Raw genomic sequence first — 16,296 nt, forward strand, 5'->3', positions numbered from 1 at the left:
GCCGTGAATCTCAATACACGGCGGCTGCCTATTACAGAATGATTACCAGTCCATCGGCCCCGGTGTATGACAGTGAATAAGCTACGGCCATCCAGTTATCGATCCGGGGACGGAGAGCCCGAACCTCAGAGTAGAATGCATCAGAATCCCATTGGAACTTTAATTGACATTTCCAGCAACAACTGAGCTATGACGCAATGGGGAGGGAAAAAAAAAAAAGTCACCAACATTAAACTAATATGTGGTTAGATTGATGAGGGTGACTCCGTGGTTTAGCTGGTGGGAGTAATAGCTGGTGTGGGGGCGCTCATTGGGTCTGATTCCTGCAAGGCTCCCATAAATAGTCAATGTGCATCGATTGCAAATGGCTTCAGATGAAAGCCCCGGCTAAATGACCATGGTGCCATTATATTAGTGTAATGACAAACACCAAAACAGATATCATGAAGCATGAAAGCATTTCTGATTGATTGTTTCGGCCTTACAAGAAAGAGATTGGGGCTGTGTGTGTGTGTGTGTGCCTGTGTGCTTCTGCGTATGCGTGTGTGTGTGTGTGTGTGTGTGTGTGTGTGTGTGTTTAATCCTCTCTCCATCTCTTGAATGACAGGATGGTTAGTGGCTGAGTGTGTATTTAACATTCAGTGTGTATCCACTCGATGCAAAGCCAGGCTGACTCTGCCCTCAACCCCGCTTAGACACTCATTAATGTCATTAATTGGCCGGAGCGGACACACACCTGGGTCCCCCGGTCCGGATCAGGAGCCTGTCTGACAACAACATGATGTGTACGCCGTGGACGGAGCTCAGATGTGCCTTGAGGTTTCGCTCACATTTTAAGAAAACCGCCGCTCTACATAAAGGCGTGCGCCAAATTTGTTAAAATTTAATTAAGTACACTTGAAAACACACTCGCCTCCTGGAAGTTACTGACATTACAGCTTCTGTCCAGCAGCACTTTGTGTTTGGTGGTGTTCTTGGATGATCTCACAGGGCTTCTTCTGTGTGTGTGTGTGTGTGTGTGTGTGTAGGTGTGTGTGTGTGTGTGTGTGTGTGTATGAATGTGTTTCTATGTCTGTATGTCTATGCGCGAATTCCCATTGTGTGTGCTTGTGTATGTGCACCTATGTGTGTGCGCCTGTGTGTATATGTGTGTGTATGTTTGTGTGTATGTGCCTGTGTGTGTATGTGCCTGTATGCCTGTATGTATGTGTGTGTGTGTGTGTATGTGCCTGTGTGTATGTGTTTGTGTGAATGTGCCTGTGTGTATGTGTTTGTGTGAATGTGCCTGTGTGCATGTGTGTGTTTGTGTGTATGTGCCTGTGCGTGTTTGTTTGCATGTATGTGTGTGTGTGTGTGTGTGTGCGTGTGCGTGTGTGTGTTACCTGTACTTCCCGTGCGTGGTAGGCTATGATGAGGCCCAGCAGTATGACTGTGGACAGGCTGATCAGACACTTCAGGGCCAGAGAATACATGGAGCTCTGGGGAGAGAGAAGGAGGACACACACACACACACACACACACACACCGTTAAGAAGATGCTACACACACACATCTACACAAGTACTGACCCACACACAGGCACATTTCAGTCCTACCCCAGATTTAACCCTGATGGCTATTTTAATATTAGAAGTACAGCGATGCAAAACAGTCATGAAAGTACACACAGATCTTTGGACAGAACTAAGAGTTTCCCATAGTTCATGTTTTGTCACACGCCTGGTCTAACTTGGAGCGAGTCCCAGACATCAGACCATGCAATCTGTCACGCCTCTGCTAACATGGCATGTGTGCCATAGCGGTACTCCCTCAGCATAGACAATAAGAGAGTCCCCGTGACAAAACTAACATTTACAAAACAGACTTACAAACGCTGAAGTGGAACGGAAGCATCGCAGCCGTCAATATCACTCTGCAGTCCAGCTTTAAATCCTCTGCTTGTCTGGTTTCATAGGCCTCATAATCAATGCACTGGGGAACTCCCAATCAATACAACTCATAGCACTTCAGTGGCTTCTTTAACCCCCCCACCTCACACACTCGTAGCACAGCAGAGCATATTGGAGATATACACATAGGCGCCCGCACACCTGATCTGCATTAGCAAATATAGGTGGAAGATGAGGGAGGAGGTGTGACAGAAGAAGAAAAATCATACAGAATTACATTGTGTGTGTGTGTGTGTGTGTGTGTGTGTGTGTGTGACCTGCTGCATACATAATAACCAGTATGAATAATTTGGAGCTGTGAGAGGGTTTGAGGACAGAGCACATCAATCCCCTTGACCATCACAGACAACAGTTGTGACCCTCGAGGTATATGTATGTGTGTGTGTGTCAGAGCCAACATGCAGCATTTGTATGAGTGTATTGTTTGTTCTCTTCATGTTATTTGTTCTCCTGTGAGTGTGTCTGATATATTTTTGATTGGAAGCAGTGTGCTGAATGAACGAATGAGTGAATTGTTATTTTAGGTGCGAAAGCAGTATTAAAGGGGAAAGGTTCTATTAATTTGACATAGTGCAAAAAATGTTAAAAAATGTTAAAAAAAAAAGAAAAGCAAAGGCAAAGAAAGTTTAAGCAAACAAGTCATCTCATCAGGCTATCATCAGTGCTTTTGATGGTATATGCTTTTTAGCCAACATACCCACAGTAATCATCAGAGCCTTAGGCAACAGAGGCGCAGTATCAAACATCTTTATGGATACCCATCCTGCGTGGGCTGGTAGGATACTATTAAACATTCAAAACACTGCTAAGAGAACCCACAACAGAACCACATAAACCTCAGATAAACCAATATTCTGTCCGTCTGTCTATCTGAAGACGGATATATCGGTTTTCAGATATTGTCCTTTTATTAAAAATTGGATTTCGGCCAGTCAGTGTACTGGGTTTCAATGGAGTGTTTTAGTGTCTAAATGCTGTTTCAAAAGCTTTTCCACCCTGACAAGATGAAAATGGTCAAATTTAATGATACTGAACATCAATACTGATGATACTCAACACCAAATAGCAGCTATCTGTTAGCCTCTGAAGCGCCAGTGTTTACATTCGTCTTTCTTCAGTTTTGAAATAATTAATTTTGAAATTTTTCTGGTAATCTCCTCTTTGGAGGAGGCGGTAAGAATATGTGGACATTCTGGCATTTTAACTGGATTATTCAATTTGTAGGCAGGGCCTCGGTGATGATGTAATCAAAAAGGAAGATCCTCCAGAAGCAATGGCAGGTGATGTTACACTGATGTTATCATCAATCTGTGGTGTTCAACGCCTTCCAGGAGTTATTTTGTGATGAAGTCTTCTAATTTACCATTTTGTCGTACCCACTTTCCCTCGGCCTGCCTTGTCTACTTCTACTTTAGTTAGTGATTTCCAACATTTACCAGAATGCCTTTGGACAAATCCCAGAGAACAGGCGTGAACTTGTTCCATTTAGCTGTGGAGTACATTTACGTGTGACAGGATTAAAGTTAGCTTGATATTGGATATTCTGTGGATAATCATTTTTCCACCTTCAATAACTTGTAAAGCAAACAAGTAAAAGCACATTAATGAATATATTTGTGATTACTGGAAGAAAAAGAATTTACAACCACTGTTTTCAAGATTTTGAGAAAATATTTTGCAATCTCTAGTTCATATCGGAAAAGCAAGTGAAATTTTACTACTGAAATTTTAATGTAGATTGTCCAAAAGCATTCTAGGAAATGTTGCAAATCACTCACTGAAGTGGACAAGGCAGGTTGAGGGAAAGTGAGTATGACAAAAAGATAATTTACGACACTAAATAACCCCTTATGCAAAGTGCAACATGTCTTGTGGTTGCACTGCAGTGTGATCTGCTGAGGCTGCTGTGGTCGGAGAAATCTCTTCCTTCCCTGAATGATTGTTGAACGTTGCTGGTAAATAGTGAGTCTTGAAAGAAGCCTTCGCTCTTTGATTCTGAGGGACTGACACCAAAGCCTGATGTTTACCATTGATGTTTTAGATCACTCACATTTTTTTCTGCTATTACACTCCATTGTAGCTGCACTGGAAATATCTCGACATGACGTGACATCTGGCCAGTTATTCATGGGAATAAGAAAAATAAGAAATAAGAAAACTACACCACCAAACAACAAAATGGACCCAGGAAGGCAAGGAGCATCACCAACCACCATGTCTCCTTCTGTTTTGGGTTTGTGGAAGCCAGTACAAAGCTATATTACACTGTCCTATGTTTATGCGTATTATCATCACCTCCCTTGCTTTGATTGGTCAGGGACAACATCGCTCTAGGACTGGAACATCTTGGGTTGGGGGGAAATCAAATCACCGCTCGCGTACACGCCTCTATATATGGACCTTTCCTCTAGACCTATGAAGTGCCAAAACTTCCCCCAAGATAGATGTAGTTAATGAGTGGAAACTAATAAAAAAACACCAAGGAATGACGCATGTAAACACTGGTGCTTCGGAGGGCTGGGACTAGCTATCAGCAGCTTCAATCCAAAAATATCACCTTCAAAAACCTTCAAAAACCATATTAGTCGAACTTTAGTACGCATATGCATTCACAAACTCGAATCAGGTTCAAATAAAAAGCTTTGATTGACTCCTTTTCCAAGCCCTAGAAATAAAACTAGCTGCATTCAGCGCTTTGGTTTCGAAAAAGCCACACTATCTAAACTGATTCATTTGTCTACATCAGCTCAGGGATTTTGTTTTGAATTGCAGAATATAATAGCTCTATCAGTCATCTCATCACATAAAGAAAAACAAAATACAAAATGCAATTTCTTTTCAGCATCACAGTGAACACAGCCTATTCTCTTCTTCAAGAGTTGAATCGACCCGTCTTGAGACTGCAGCGTCTCTTTCACCCTTTCAGAAGGATGTTATTTAGGGTTCATCACCAAACACTCTCTTAATCTGAGTGTGCATTCTGAGTTTGGATTTAGCCACATATTACTCAGCCTTTCCTTCTTGAGGCTGTTAAGCAGATTCTTTTTGATCACAGCTACATTGCGTTTTAGGTTCATGAATATATATTGCAAGTCAGCCTCCTTGAAAATTGAGTGTGTTAGTGTGTTATTGTGTCTATTTAGGTCTCTGTAGACGCTTCACGGCCTTAATGGCATTAATTCGTCCTCGCACGTACGCTCAGACACACACACACACACACACACACACACACACACACACACACACACACACACACACACACACACTGTCTAGTTTGTTAATCCTCACTGACACCCCCCTCAGTTGAGTATTCCTTTTTCCTATAATTATCAGAATCTGGGGGGATTGGCTATGAGACTAGATGCCCTTTCCACCATTTATATAACACACACACACACACACACACACAGAAAGGAGGAGTGCATTAAACTAGTGTCGGTCATTTGTTGCTCATATCAGTGTGGTTATGGGCCACCGCACAGCTTTCAGAAAATAACATCGAGGTTTGGCTCTCTACTTATTTCCTCTATCAGCTTGCCCCAAGCTCTTGTTGTCTTTTTGCCTTTATTTCTGTAATCGTCTCTCTCTCTCTCTCTCTTTCTCTCTCTCTCTCTCTCCCTGTCTGTCTCTCTCTTCTGCTAACATCTCATTTCTACTCAATGAAGCACACTAGGTGCAGAGGAAGCTGACATTGCTGTGGGAACGGGGAAAAAAATGCAGACTTCTATCAGATTCATGCTTCTATCAGCAGTGTATCACAATTGCAGTGGGTCCGTTCAAACACACTGTCATACCGGTAAGCTTAAATTTGATTTGGCTTGGACTCAGTAGAGGCTTTACCTCCCGTCTCCCTCCCTCCCATCTCACCTCTCTGTATGTGTTTACCTCCACCCGTCTGCTGGCCATTCAGCTTTCCTCAGTTCTGTCCATCACGTTGTCAACAAGTATTTTGTTTCTGCCCGTTTCCACTTCGATGACTCCGTCTGTGTATGTTAGTGGATGTGTGAGGGAGATGTGTATGTGTGCGCATGTTTGCCCCCAATTTATTTCTGCTTCACTGTATATATATATGTGTGTGTGTGTGTGTGTGTGTGTTTCTTTTTGTCTTTCTTTTTGTCTATCTGTGACCGTGTACGAGTGTGTGATTAGCGCATATTGATCAGTGGCTGGGCGGACAGCATGCAGAGATAATGAGCTGTTTGAGCTCCTTTACTTCAATCAGCATTCTCTCCCTCTCTCTCTCTCTCTCTCTCTCACACACACACACACACACACACAAAGCCAGGTAACTAGATAAGGGTTATCCCAAAATGCCCCCACCTCCCCCTTATTTAAACAGGAGCAGATACAGACACGAAAAAACAAATGCACATCACAGACAAGCACATTACATTCATAGTGATAAGTCATTTACTATATGTGTTGTTAATGAATATGTATGTGTGTGTGTGTGTGTGTGTATTGTGTGTGTGTGTGCGTGTGTGTGTGTGTAATGAGTTGGCCCTGGGGGTCTCTCCCTGTCAGTGCGGTGCTTTCTCGCAATCAGTCTCCAGGGAAACAGGCACTAGACAGAGGAACGATGTCACCTTACCAGGATACACGCACACACACACACACACAAACAAACATACACACACTCGATTGCACAATGGCACACGCCTTTACGGCCCTATACACTCAATTAAACCCAGACAAAGGGAGACGTGGACACACACACACACACACACACACACACACACACACTCACACACACTAGCAGGTGCATCCATGTGTAATATGACAGAGCAGAATACAAAGGTATACACTCAAGGTGTATACACAGAGGAGCCGACATATACTCAGTGACGTGAATGTTTACGTTACCAGCGGCTGATGCAAGTCTTCTCACACACCCATGTGTGCCCACACCTGCCCACTCACAACATACACACACACACACACACACACACACACAGAAGGTAGCATAGTCGTGTTAGACTGAATGAAATATATTTGTATCAGTTAGTAGCAAGGCCTATGGGACCCACTATCCCGTAGAAGCCTGTGATCTAGAAGATGAAGAGAGAGTGGAGTGGAGGAAGAGAGCAGGAGGAGGAGAGGAGGAGGGGGGAGGGGGGGGGGCACAGCAGAAGTGCTGAGATGGCTGATGGCTCCTTTAGAGAATATGGTGGCAGTAGGTGGGTTTAATTCCCTGATGATCCTCATGTACTGTCTGAATACCAGCATGCGGCCGCTGTAAGTGGCCTTGCAGAGAAAGGTCTGGAAAGGTCTCCTACTAAATGTCTGTGAGAAATGTCATCTCAGTGGAGAGGGGAGCGAGGGCGGGGGAGAGATGGAGGTAGTGCACCGGGACTTAGAGAGACGGTGTTAGCCTGCTGAGATGGCAATGACCCCCTTGGGGAAATGAAGATGTATTTAAGACTCACCAAGAAAGGAACATAAACACTCCACTCAGCGAGATGAGGGAGGGAGGAAGGAAGGAAGGAAGGAAGGAAAGAAGGAAAGAAGGGAAGGTAAGATGGTGAGGGAGTGACAACTACTGATAATCTGTTAATCATGGATGGTGTAATCAACACGGACCCCTGCTGAGAAACAGACATGCTCACACATGATACCCCATCCCTTGTCTCTCTCTCTCATACACACACACACACACACACAAGGTACAAACACCCATCTGTATGTCGAGGCGTCAAGTGTGTCTATTGACAGTGTGACAGGTGAAGTTGACAACAGCTGTGCATTCCCTCAGAATAGCTATGTTCCATCACAGGCCTAAAACGTGGCGTGGAGCGGCGGCTCTGAGGGGCCACATGGGCCTGCGTGAAATGATCTATTGATCTGACAGTGACAGGCCACATGCTAAGGTCCCAGGTGCCTCAGTTATTCTCAGATAGAGACACATGTTTGACCAGGACCCTCCTTAACCTGCTCCTCATAAAATCAATAATAGAAGCTCATAAAAGTGTTTTTGGGTGGGAACTGTCCTAACTGCTGTTAACATTTAAGGTGTCAAGGTCCTGGGTCACGCAATGACAGTTAACTACTGGAGCTGAGCACGAACAGAACATTTTGTGATATAAATACAGTATGATACTTTACACTCTAAAGATGTACGGTGTGGAAGATGTTCTCAAAACAGGTCTCGGTCTCAAGATAAATTATGATAGCAATTTGAAAGCCTTGGCGTTGCCAAGTTTCGGACCTCATTTGTCTCGGATGGCTTTTGTATGAAGACTCGCATTTCTGCCTGAGAGACCAAATTAAATTATTTCAGATTCATGAATTATTTCATAATCCAATATTCTCTCTGCATAATCTAGCTGGGCTCAACAATTCTTATTGGACATTCGCAAGAATTTACTGCCACTGTCTAGAGCGCTGAATATCATTATCATAACATTCAAAGTTTTTCACATTATTATGGTTTTATCTCAACTTATTGGTCTCAGATGTGGCCTTGATCATGGACTTGGTCTTGTCTTGAACTTGATTATAACTCCGGATACAGACCATAATGCATCGAATGGAAAATCTTGCCTTGTATTGCATTAAAGCCACAGTACATGCGCTGACATGGTTTGAAATCCATTTATGCACATGAATATACATACGCTTACTGACTGTACATACAGTCGCTCACACAGTCATGAACAGCATGTCCTTCTCTGTCAACCCCCCCCCCCCAAACACACACACACACACACACACCCACCCCACCCTATTCAGTTCCATTCTTATTCTTCATCTCTATTTTTGGCAGCAAGATACAGCAGCTGGACCTGCTGAAAAAAGTACAGGAACGTTTGGTAGACGCCCGCACACACACACACACTCACACACACACACACACACACACACATACTGTAGACATTTAGTCTATGGCATTTGCTCAAAGACACAAAGTCTTAAAAAGCTGTGAATAGGACATGGATATATAGAGTGCAAATGACACCGAGAGAAACAGAAGATATCTATATATATATATTTTCAATACTGAAAAATGATCTGGACCTATTCAGTTTCCCTACTAGCTTTCACACCACCTCTTCTCAATGACAGCTGTCAATAAACAGCACACAATACAGCGTTTCTGAAGGGCAGCATCCATTTTCAGTGTGTACGTTTGTACTGTATGTGCGTGCGGGGGTGGAGAGTGCATGTGTGGGTGAGAGATTATCAATAATCAATAGACGAAATCATTCAAGGCTTGCCCCCGTAGACTTGTTTTAAAGGACTGCATGGACCTCTTCACTTCTCCCCGTCCCCCCCTCCATCTCCCTCTCCATCTCTCCTTCATCCTCATGATCTCTGTCCATTTTTCATAACAACCAGCAGGCTTCTTTCTACCTCAATTACCTAAGTGAGGGCTTGAACTGTCTGATGGAATTCCAGTATCTGTTGGAGTCAAACCAAATCCGTAATCGTAAAAAAAAAAAAAAAAATCCAACTTAGCACTCAGCATTTTAAAATTAATTTTGATCAGGCTGTGCTGATGCAAATTTAGCTCCCTGGCTTAAAACTCATTCTAAAAAATGCACAATCCTAAAAGGAACAAAAACTACACAACATTTGGCGGTCTTTTACACACAATCCGTTCATTCTAGCTCAACTTAGACTTCCCATTCTTAACTTGTAATCTTAATGAACATAGACATATCACTGGAGTAAGCACCAGTGACACATAGCGGTGTCCCTGATCTGATCCACGACGGTTCTAATTGACAGACAATGTTGTCTGATTCATAGAGAGGAGGACTGCATCGGTTGTAGCCTAAGAACCTAAATCAGGCTTTTCATTATCGCCTCTCCTTTTTTCTCTCCTTTTACAGCCTTTCATTTCTCTCCCAGCCGCTTCTCTCTTCCGATCACACTCCCCCAGTTTGACGCCCACTGAAAGAGCAGAGGAGCAGAGGGAGAGAGACGGTGAGGGGAAAAAAAGAAAGAAAGAAAGCAAAATAAAAAAGACAGACATGGAGTTGAAATAGAAAGAGACAGACAGAGAGAGAGAGAGCATAAAAAGTGTAGACAGTCTCCTTTGGGGTGATGAATGAAAGAAACGAAGAAAAGAGAGGAAGAAAGACCAAGAGAAATCTAGGAGAGGGAGAAATTCAAACCATGAATTTCCATTAAAAAAAAGAGACAGCGTCTCTGAAACGGTGATCCTCAGAAAGAAGGAGCAATGTGTGGGAGACAGATGCAAAGGAAAAAAGGAGCTAAGTCACTGGAAGAAAACAGAATGGAAAGATTTTTCTAGCGGCGACAAGAACACACAGACAGACAGGGACCCAGCATCAGTCTCCAGAAAGAGAGAGAGAGAGAGACACACCCAGCTGGCTGCCCTATTCTAATAGGCTACCTGTAAATGTGTGCACTCTTCCGGTCTTTCCTCACATGATCAGTGATCCATATATGACAAGCTGGATAAGTGGAAGTAATGTTTCTACCTTATTAGCCAAAGAAAACCAACCCTCTGTGATATGTCACTGCTTCCAGACCGAAAGAAAGGATGGAAAGAGGGGGAGAAAAAGTAGTATTACATCAGAAAGGTGAGTACAACATGCTCCAGGGCTCCCTTGGACCTTCGACCACAGCATGCACACACACACACACACACACACACACACACACACACAACCAAAATAAACAGACAATAGCAGCCAGGGGCCGATTCAGCTTATTACACTCCCCATTACACAGACAAATGAGATCCTGGCCTCCTACTGATAATCTGCCCCCCATGTCCTTTGTATCGTTGCATTACATCACCCACAAGCAGCCACTGCCAAGCCTAGCCATTACAGTACACAACCCTCCTACAACACGGGCACCGCGCTGGTCGGATTTAGTGGGGCGTAGCAATCAGGAATTCGGTTATTAACTGATAAAAGCTAACCCCGGCCCAGCGACCGTGACGCAGCCACTGACCCGTCCATAACAGCCAGCTGCATAACTGTCAGATACCTGCACTGTGTCTGAAAACCTAGAATGATAGTTATGGAAGAACTGTCAGGAACTGTCTGAGTTGGACACTTGGATGCCATGTAGGAGAGTGTCATCGGCCCCTCCCCTCTCCTCACCTTGTTGTACACGCCCCAGGACAGCTCCGTCTCGATCACCATGACGACGATGCCAAACATCCCGAAGATGAGGGCGTAGTCGCTCAGCCTCTTCCTCTTCTCGAACAGCGCCCTGCGGTGGCCCAGTTTGTAACCAATGTTTTGGTTCTTCCGTTTGGGGGCCTTGGAGGTGCTGCCCCTGGCCCCGGTGCCCGCGACCCCCGACCCGCTCTGCCTGCTGCCGCCGCCCCCCGCCCCCACGCCCCCTGACCCGCTCAGCGCCCGCCTGCTCTCCACCAGCGCGTGGTTCTGGTGGTAGATGGACATCTGGTTGGACGTGGAGTCGGTGATGTCATACCCCCTGGCGTACGGCGAGTCTTCTTTGGATGAAATCACGATCTCTGGAGGGTTCTGGATCGGGGGTTGATGGGTAGAAGACTGGGCCACTAAGGAGGTAGGAGGGGCTTCTCGCTCCCGGTCTCGCCCCCCGGCGGCTGTTGCCCCGGCAACAGCTGAAACGCCACCCTCTTTGGTTTCGCTGCTGCTATCGGATTCGATGAGGTTTCTGCGTGAGGCGCTGAGGCGGCTCAGCGGCTTCATGACCCCTCCTGTGTACTTACAGGAGCTCATGGCGATCTCCGTGAAGGGGTTACTGTCCCTACGGTGAACCAGAGGGCTGGCCTGTCTGTGTTTGCAGCCCCTCTCTCGCTCCCTCTCTCTATCCCTGTCCCGGTCCCGCTCTCTGTCCCTCTCTCGCTCCATGGAGGGCGAGTGGGAGGAGTAGAAGAGGGCGTTGTAGACGGGGGAGTTGTCCCCGCTCAGGCTGTGCTGGGAGCCCAGGCAGGAGGAGAGCGGGGTGCTGGTGGGGTGCAGGGCGTTGGGGATGGGAGGGGGCAGAGGTTGTGCTCCAGAGGAGGACAGGGGCAGCTTGGGGAGCGACGCCGGAGGCAAGCTGGGCGTGGTGGGGGACGGGGACGGGGTGCTGCCGTTCAGACGGTCCAGGCTGGATCCTCCCATGTGGTTGGAGTGGTTTGATCCTGGATAGTTGCCAGTAATGGAGGGATGGGGCATGCTGCCTAGGGGAAGAGGGAAGCGCTGGTCCTCATCCTCGCTCCCTCCCAGCAGAGCCAGGCTCAGAGAGGGGGGAGGCTCCATGGTCAGGGCTGCGATGGCCACGCACCTGTCTTCACACCAACACGAACACACAGGGGGAAGAGAAGAACTGTAAAGACAGCCACAAGAGAAAAATGGAAGAGCCGAAAGAGAGTCTAGTTATCATGAGGTAGTAATGAAGACAGGAAGAGAGAGAGAGGGAGATGAAGGGAGGGGTAGGGGAGTATTGTGATGGATAATGTTAAGTTAAAACAATTGAGAATAGAATTAACTACAAAAAACGAGGGAGGATGAACGTATGTGACAAAGAGAGGCAACATAGTGAAGAAAAGTGGCCATAATTGGGGAATATGTTAATTCTTGAGTCACATTTGAGTCAACTCTCCAGTCAGCCTCAATCGCTCTCGCTCTTTCTCTCTCCGCCTCTCTCTCTCTCTCACTCTCACTCACTCTCCCAGTGTCCTCTCCTTCTCTCACATCCTCATTCCTTCCAGCAATCTGTCATACAAATGTCATCTGTGTTACATTGTTGTTGGCCGGGAGGATGGTGCAAATCCTCTGGCTTTACACCATGCAAATGAGATCAGGCTCTGAGACCACAGTATAATAATTCGTCCTCAGTCAATTTTGATACCAAGTGCTGTTACTGTGCACGCCTCAGTTAACCATATGTGCATTGCATCTGTGAGTATTCAAACATATGTTTCCTGTGATTGATCCTAAAACAATAACCTACTTTCAGTGTGATATAAGCAGACACCTTCGCGGCCCCCTCCTCCCTGTCTGTTCCTCTACCTACCTCCTACCTCTTCTCTCTCAGTCTCTGTCCCCCAGGTTAGTTGTGTTGAATCACTGGCTGCATGAAAATAGACCACCACACTTTTTCTTTTTCATGTTGTCACGGCCATCCCATCAGCTCTCGCTTCGCTTCCTTTCACATATAGGTGGGAAACCGACAGGTCCTCGGCTGAAGAAGACTGCTTCTCGGAATGATTCGCTTCCCTCAGACGCTGGGTCCTCTCCCGTTCACTTGACGTTATCAATGTGTTTCTTTTTCAGTCAGTGATCTATCGATGGCACACATCTCGAGCCTGTCAATGACCATCGATGTGAAATAAAGAAAAAACGCCCATGATGATTGGATTAAATCGTTCAACCTGTGGCTGCAGTCAGAAATGTGCAACACTTAAGAGCCCGCAAACAGGAAAAAACGCAAAGCTGGACGTCAAGTAATAGTCCTCAGATGATCAGTGTAGTCTGTGATTTAATATGTGACTCCACCGACTTGCACTCAATCTAGAGCTCACTGTCTCCCCCGGATCCGTCTCTCACTCTCTCCTCCAACTTCTCTCCCTCTCTCTCCGCCTCCAATCGCACCGTTCACTCTCATTGGACGGAATCAGAAAAGCGAAATAAGCGCTGAGAACAGGTGGTAAGATTTGTAAGATGTAGCCGCCAAACAAATGTCTAATTTACTGTACCCTGGTTACATGGTAGTTATTTTTCCATGTAGCCTCAGGAAACATGTGATCCAATTGGCTTCTGCTGCTGCAATAATAAAGAGACGAGTAGCTTATAAATTTGGCCGGATCCGCTAGGACGCTCAAACTGGCTACCCAGATGATCAAAACACTGGCATTCAGAGAATAACTTTTTAACAAGGCTTCGTATTTGTCAGGCGAAGCTGTATTTCTTTTCATATACAAGCTATGGCTAATTAGGCTATACAAAGAAACCAGTGAACATAATGGAGGGAAGGAGGAGAAGTAGTGGAAGCAGAAGCGGCGCGGTGCGTCTGTCTGGGTGCGCCTCCAGCTGCGGACTGGGAAAAGGCCGTGCGCTTTTCTCAAGACTGCTACAAGCGGTCTGTTTTCTGTGAAAACAACAACAAAAACTTGCGTCGAGATAGTTTGGAACGGTTTGACTCTAAAATTAATGTACCCTAAAGGCCACATAATCCCTTACGAAAAACAACAATTTATCCTTTAGAAAATTTCAGAAGGATATCACAGAAAATAATATTACAGGAATATTATAGTGAATTTTCGCTAGGGATTTCCTGAAATGCCCTATAGCCTATTGACACATTAATTCTATTCAATGTATAATTGTAATTCTATGTAGTCTATATAATCCTACATAATTAGACTATTTCAACCGGTCCATTAATCGGTCTAATGTGGTGGTTTTCCGTGTGCGTTGCGTGCACTCTTTAATCGGATGAGCGCTCGGTGCGGAATTGTGTGGGAGCGGATTATAACAGAACCTTTCCTTCTTTATAATAGGTCGGCATATCCTGCGATTATACAATCTGACAGACATCAGTAAAGCAAATCATGTCGTCTGGAGGCTGACTCCAAAGGATTTATACCGCACCCGCCGTATGCCAACACCGCTAAATTCACACAGAAAGGCCACTCACACTGAAGTTAATGTGGGAGACAGAGAGGGGTCTGGAATGAGGTCACTTGTCGAGTTAGTGTGTTTGTGTTTGTGTGTGTGTATGTGGAGGGGTGTGTGTGTGTGTGTGCGTGTGTGTGTGTGTGTGTGTGTGTGTATGAGTGTGCGTGTGTGTGTGTGTGTGTGTGTGTGTGTGGGGGGGGGTATTGCAATACCTGTATGGGTGAAAGACACATCTGGCAGGGAAAGGAGACCATAATAAAAACACTGTAATATTCCTATGCCAAGTCTGTGTTGTACTCAATAGTTTAGAGTTCATAGTGACCTTATCCTAGGTCTACTTTATGGTATTTTAATCTCATATAATATCAATATAGCATTTGCATAATATGCCTAAAGGGACTTACTACTACTACTTTTGCTGTGATATTAGTGTGGTATCCTTGTAAAATTCTCAAAATTCTCTATACATGTCCCTCCAAATTTAACACATGATTCTTTCTCGTAAGGAGAAGAACAACGCAGTAATGTGCTGATGCTGCCCATGAGGGCTGATTCGTGATGGGTCAGTGATAAAGAGATGCTGGTTCAACAGGCTCTAAATTCTTCATAAAGGCCAGGGGGAAAGGTCAGAGGTCAGAGCAGCAGCATCACAGATCACGGGGGGGGGGGGGTGTTTTTGTAAGCCCCTGGGGGTGTTAATCTCACCTGCACAGTCGGCATATTCTTCCTCTCCTTTGTGTTTTCACATCTGTGCACGTAGGGAGAGAATGATTATCTGTACTTGAATGCCTTGGCAATATAGTTTCTTTACAACTGTCACGCCAATAAAGCACAAGAAAGACTCAGAGAGAGAGACAGAGAGATTTGACAAATACAATACAACACAATGAAGCACGGGAAATGGCAAAAAGGGGTGCCGGGCCCCAGAGGGACATTAGGATTGACAGAAAATGGGAACGGTGGCGGGCCGTGCAGTATATCTTTTACAAGTCTTAATATTGTCGACAAAGGTTAGGGGGCAGCAGAGAAAGATGGAGAGATTGGAGTGATGAAAGCAGGAGGGAGCGACAGAGAGAACGAATGATGGGTCCATTGAATTGCAAAGGTTAGCCCATAGTCCTGCCCCGAAGGGTACGTCAGATGTATGGTGTGAGAAAGATGTGAACAAGGAAGTGAATAATAGAATACATAGAGGAATAATAACTTGGATGGCAGTTGCTATGCCAACCCCGTAGTATACAGATGAATTCTCATTCCATCTGATCTCTCTCTCCCTCTCTCTCTCCCTCTCTCTCGTTCCTCTCTCCCTCAGAGTTCAAAGCCACATAAATGCTTGACTGACAGGAAATGATATAAATCATATCAAACTTCTAAGTGACACAACAGGCGGGTGGGCGGGGGAGGAAATAGAGAGTGAAAGAGAGAGAGAGCAACGCGCAACGGATGGAGAGAGTGAGATAGAGGAAATGGTGGAATGAGAAAAAGGGAGGCTCATGGAGGGAGAAGGATTGATTCAGATCAGAAGAGCAACAACCCCCCTCCCCCCCACCCCACCCCCCAACACACACACACACACACACACACACACACACTCACATCAATTGCAATCAATGCATTTCCAACATCACTTCTTCCATTCACTCTTTCTTCCAAACCCATCCACTTATTTGCTATTACTCATGTAAGGGCTGGAATACTGAATTATACCATGTCTAACCTTTCAGAAAACATGCGTTAGTGTCACTCTCTTTTCCCTCTGCACCCTCCTAACC

The 16,296-nt window shown here is 45.3% G+C and overlaps 1 protein-coding gene across 4 annotated transcripts in view; it reads right to left on the minus strand.

Annotated features, from left to right (window-relative positions):
* Positions 1 to 12,163, minus strand: part of kcnn3 (potassium intermediate/small conductance calcium-activated channel, subfamily N, member 3) — a 38,808-nt gene extending 26,645 nt beyond the window's left edge. Inside the window, exons 1-3 of one of the 4 annotated variants that reach the window (XM_078287249.1) lie at positions 11,501 to 12,163; positions 11,030 to 11,446; positions 1,383 to 1,478 (exon numbers count right to left, since the gene is read on the minus strand). In XM_078287249.1, coding sequence (XP_078143375.1) covers positions 1,383 to 1,478; positions 11,030 to 11,446; positions 11,501 to 12,163 — 1,176 coding nt within the window. Of the gene's footprint in view, positions 1 to 1,382; positions 1,479 to 11,029 lie in introns of those variants that run through there. The other 3 variants (XM_078287250.1, XM_071911217.1, XM_078287251.1) reach the window with 3 other exon arrangements.
* Between the last annotated feature and the right edge of the window lie 4,133 nt (positions 12,164 to 16,296).

This window comes from Centroberyx gerrardi, chromosome 12, assembly GCF_048128805.1.
Source record: "Centroberyx gerrardi isolate f3 chromosome 12, fCenGer3.hap1.cur.20231027, whole genome shotgun sequence".
Lineage (NCBI taxonomy): Eukaryota > Metazoa > Chordata > Actinopteri > Beryciformes > Berycidae > Centroberyx > Centroberyx gerrardi.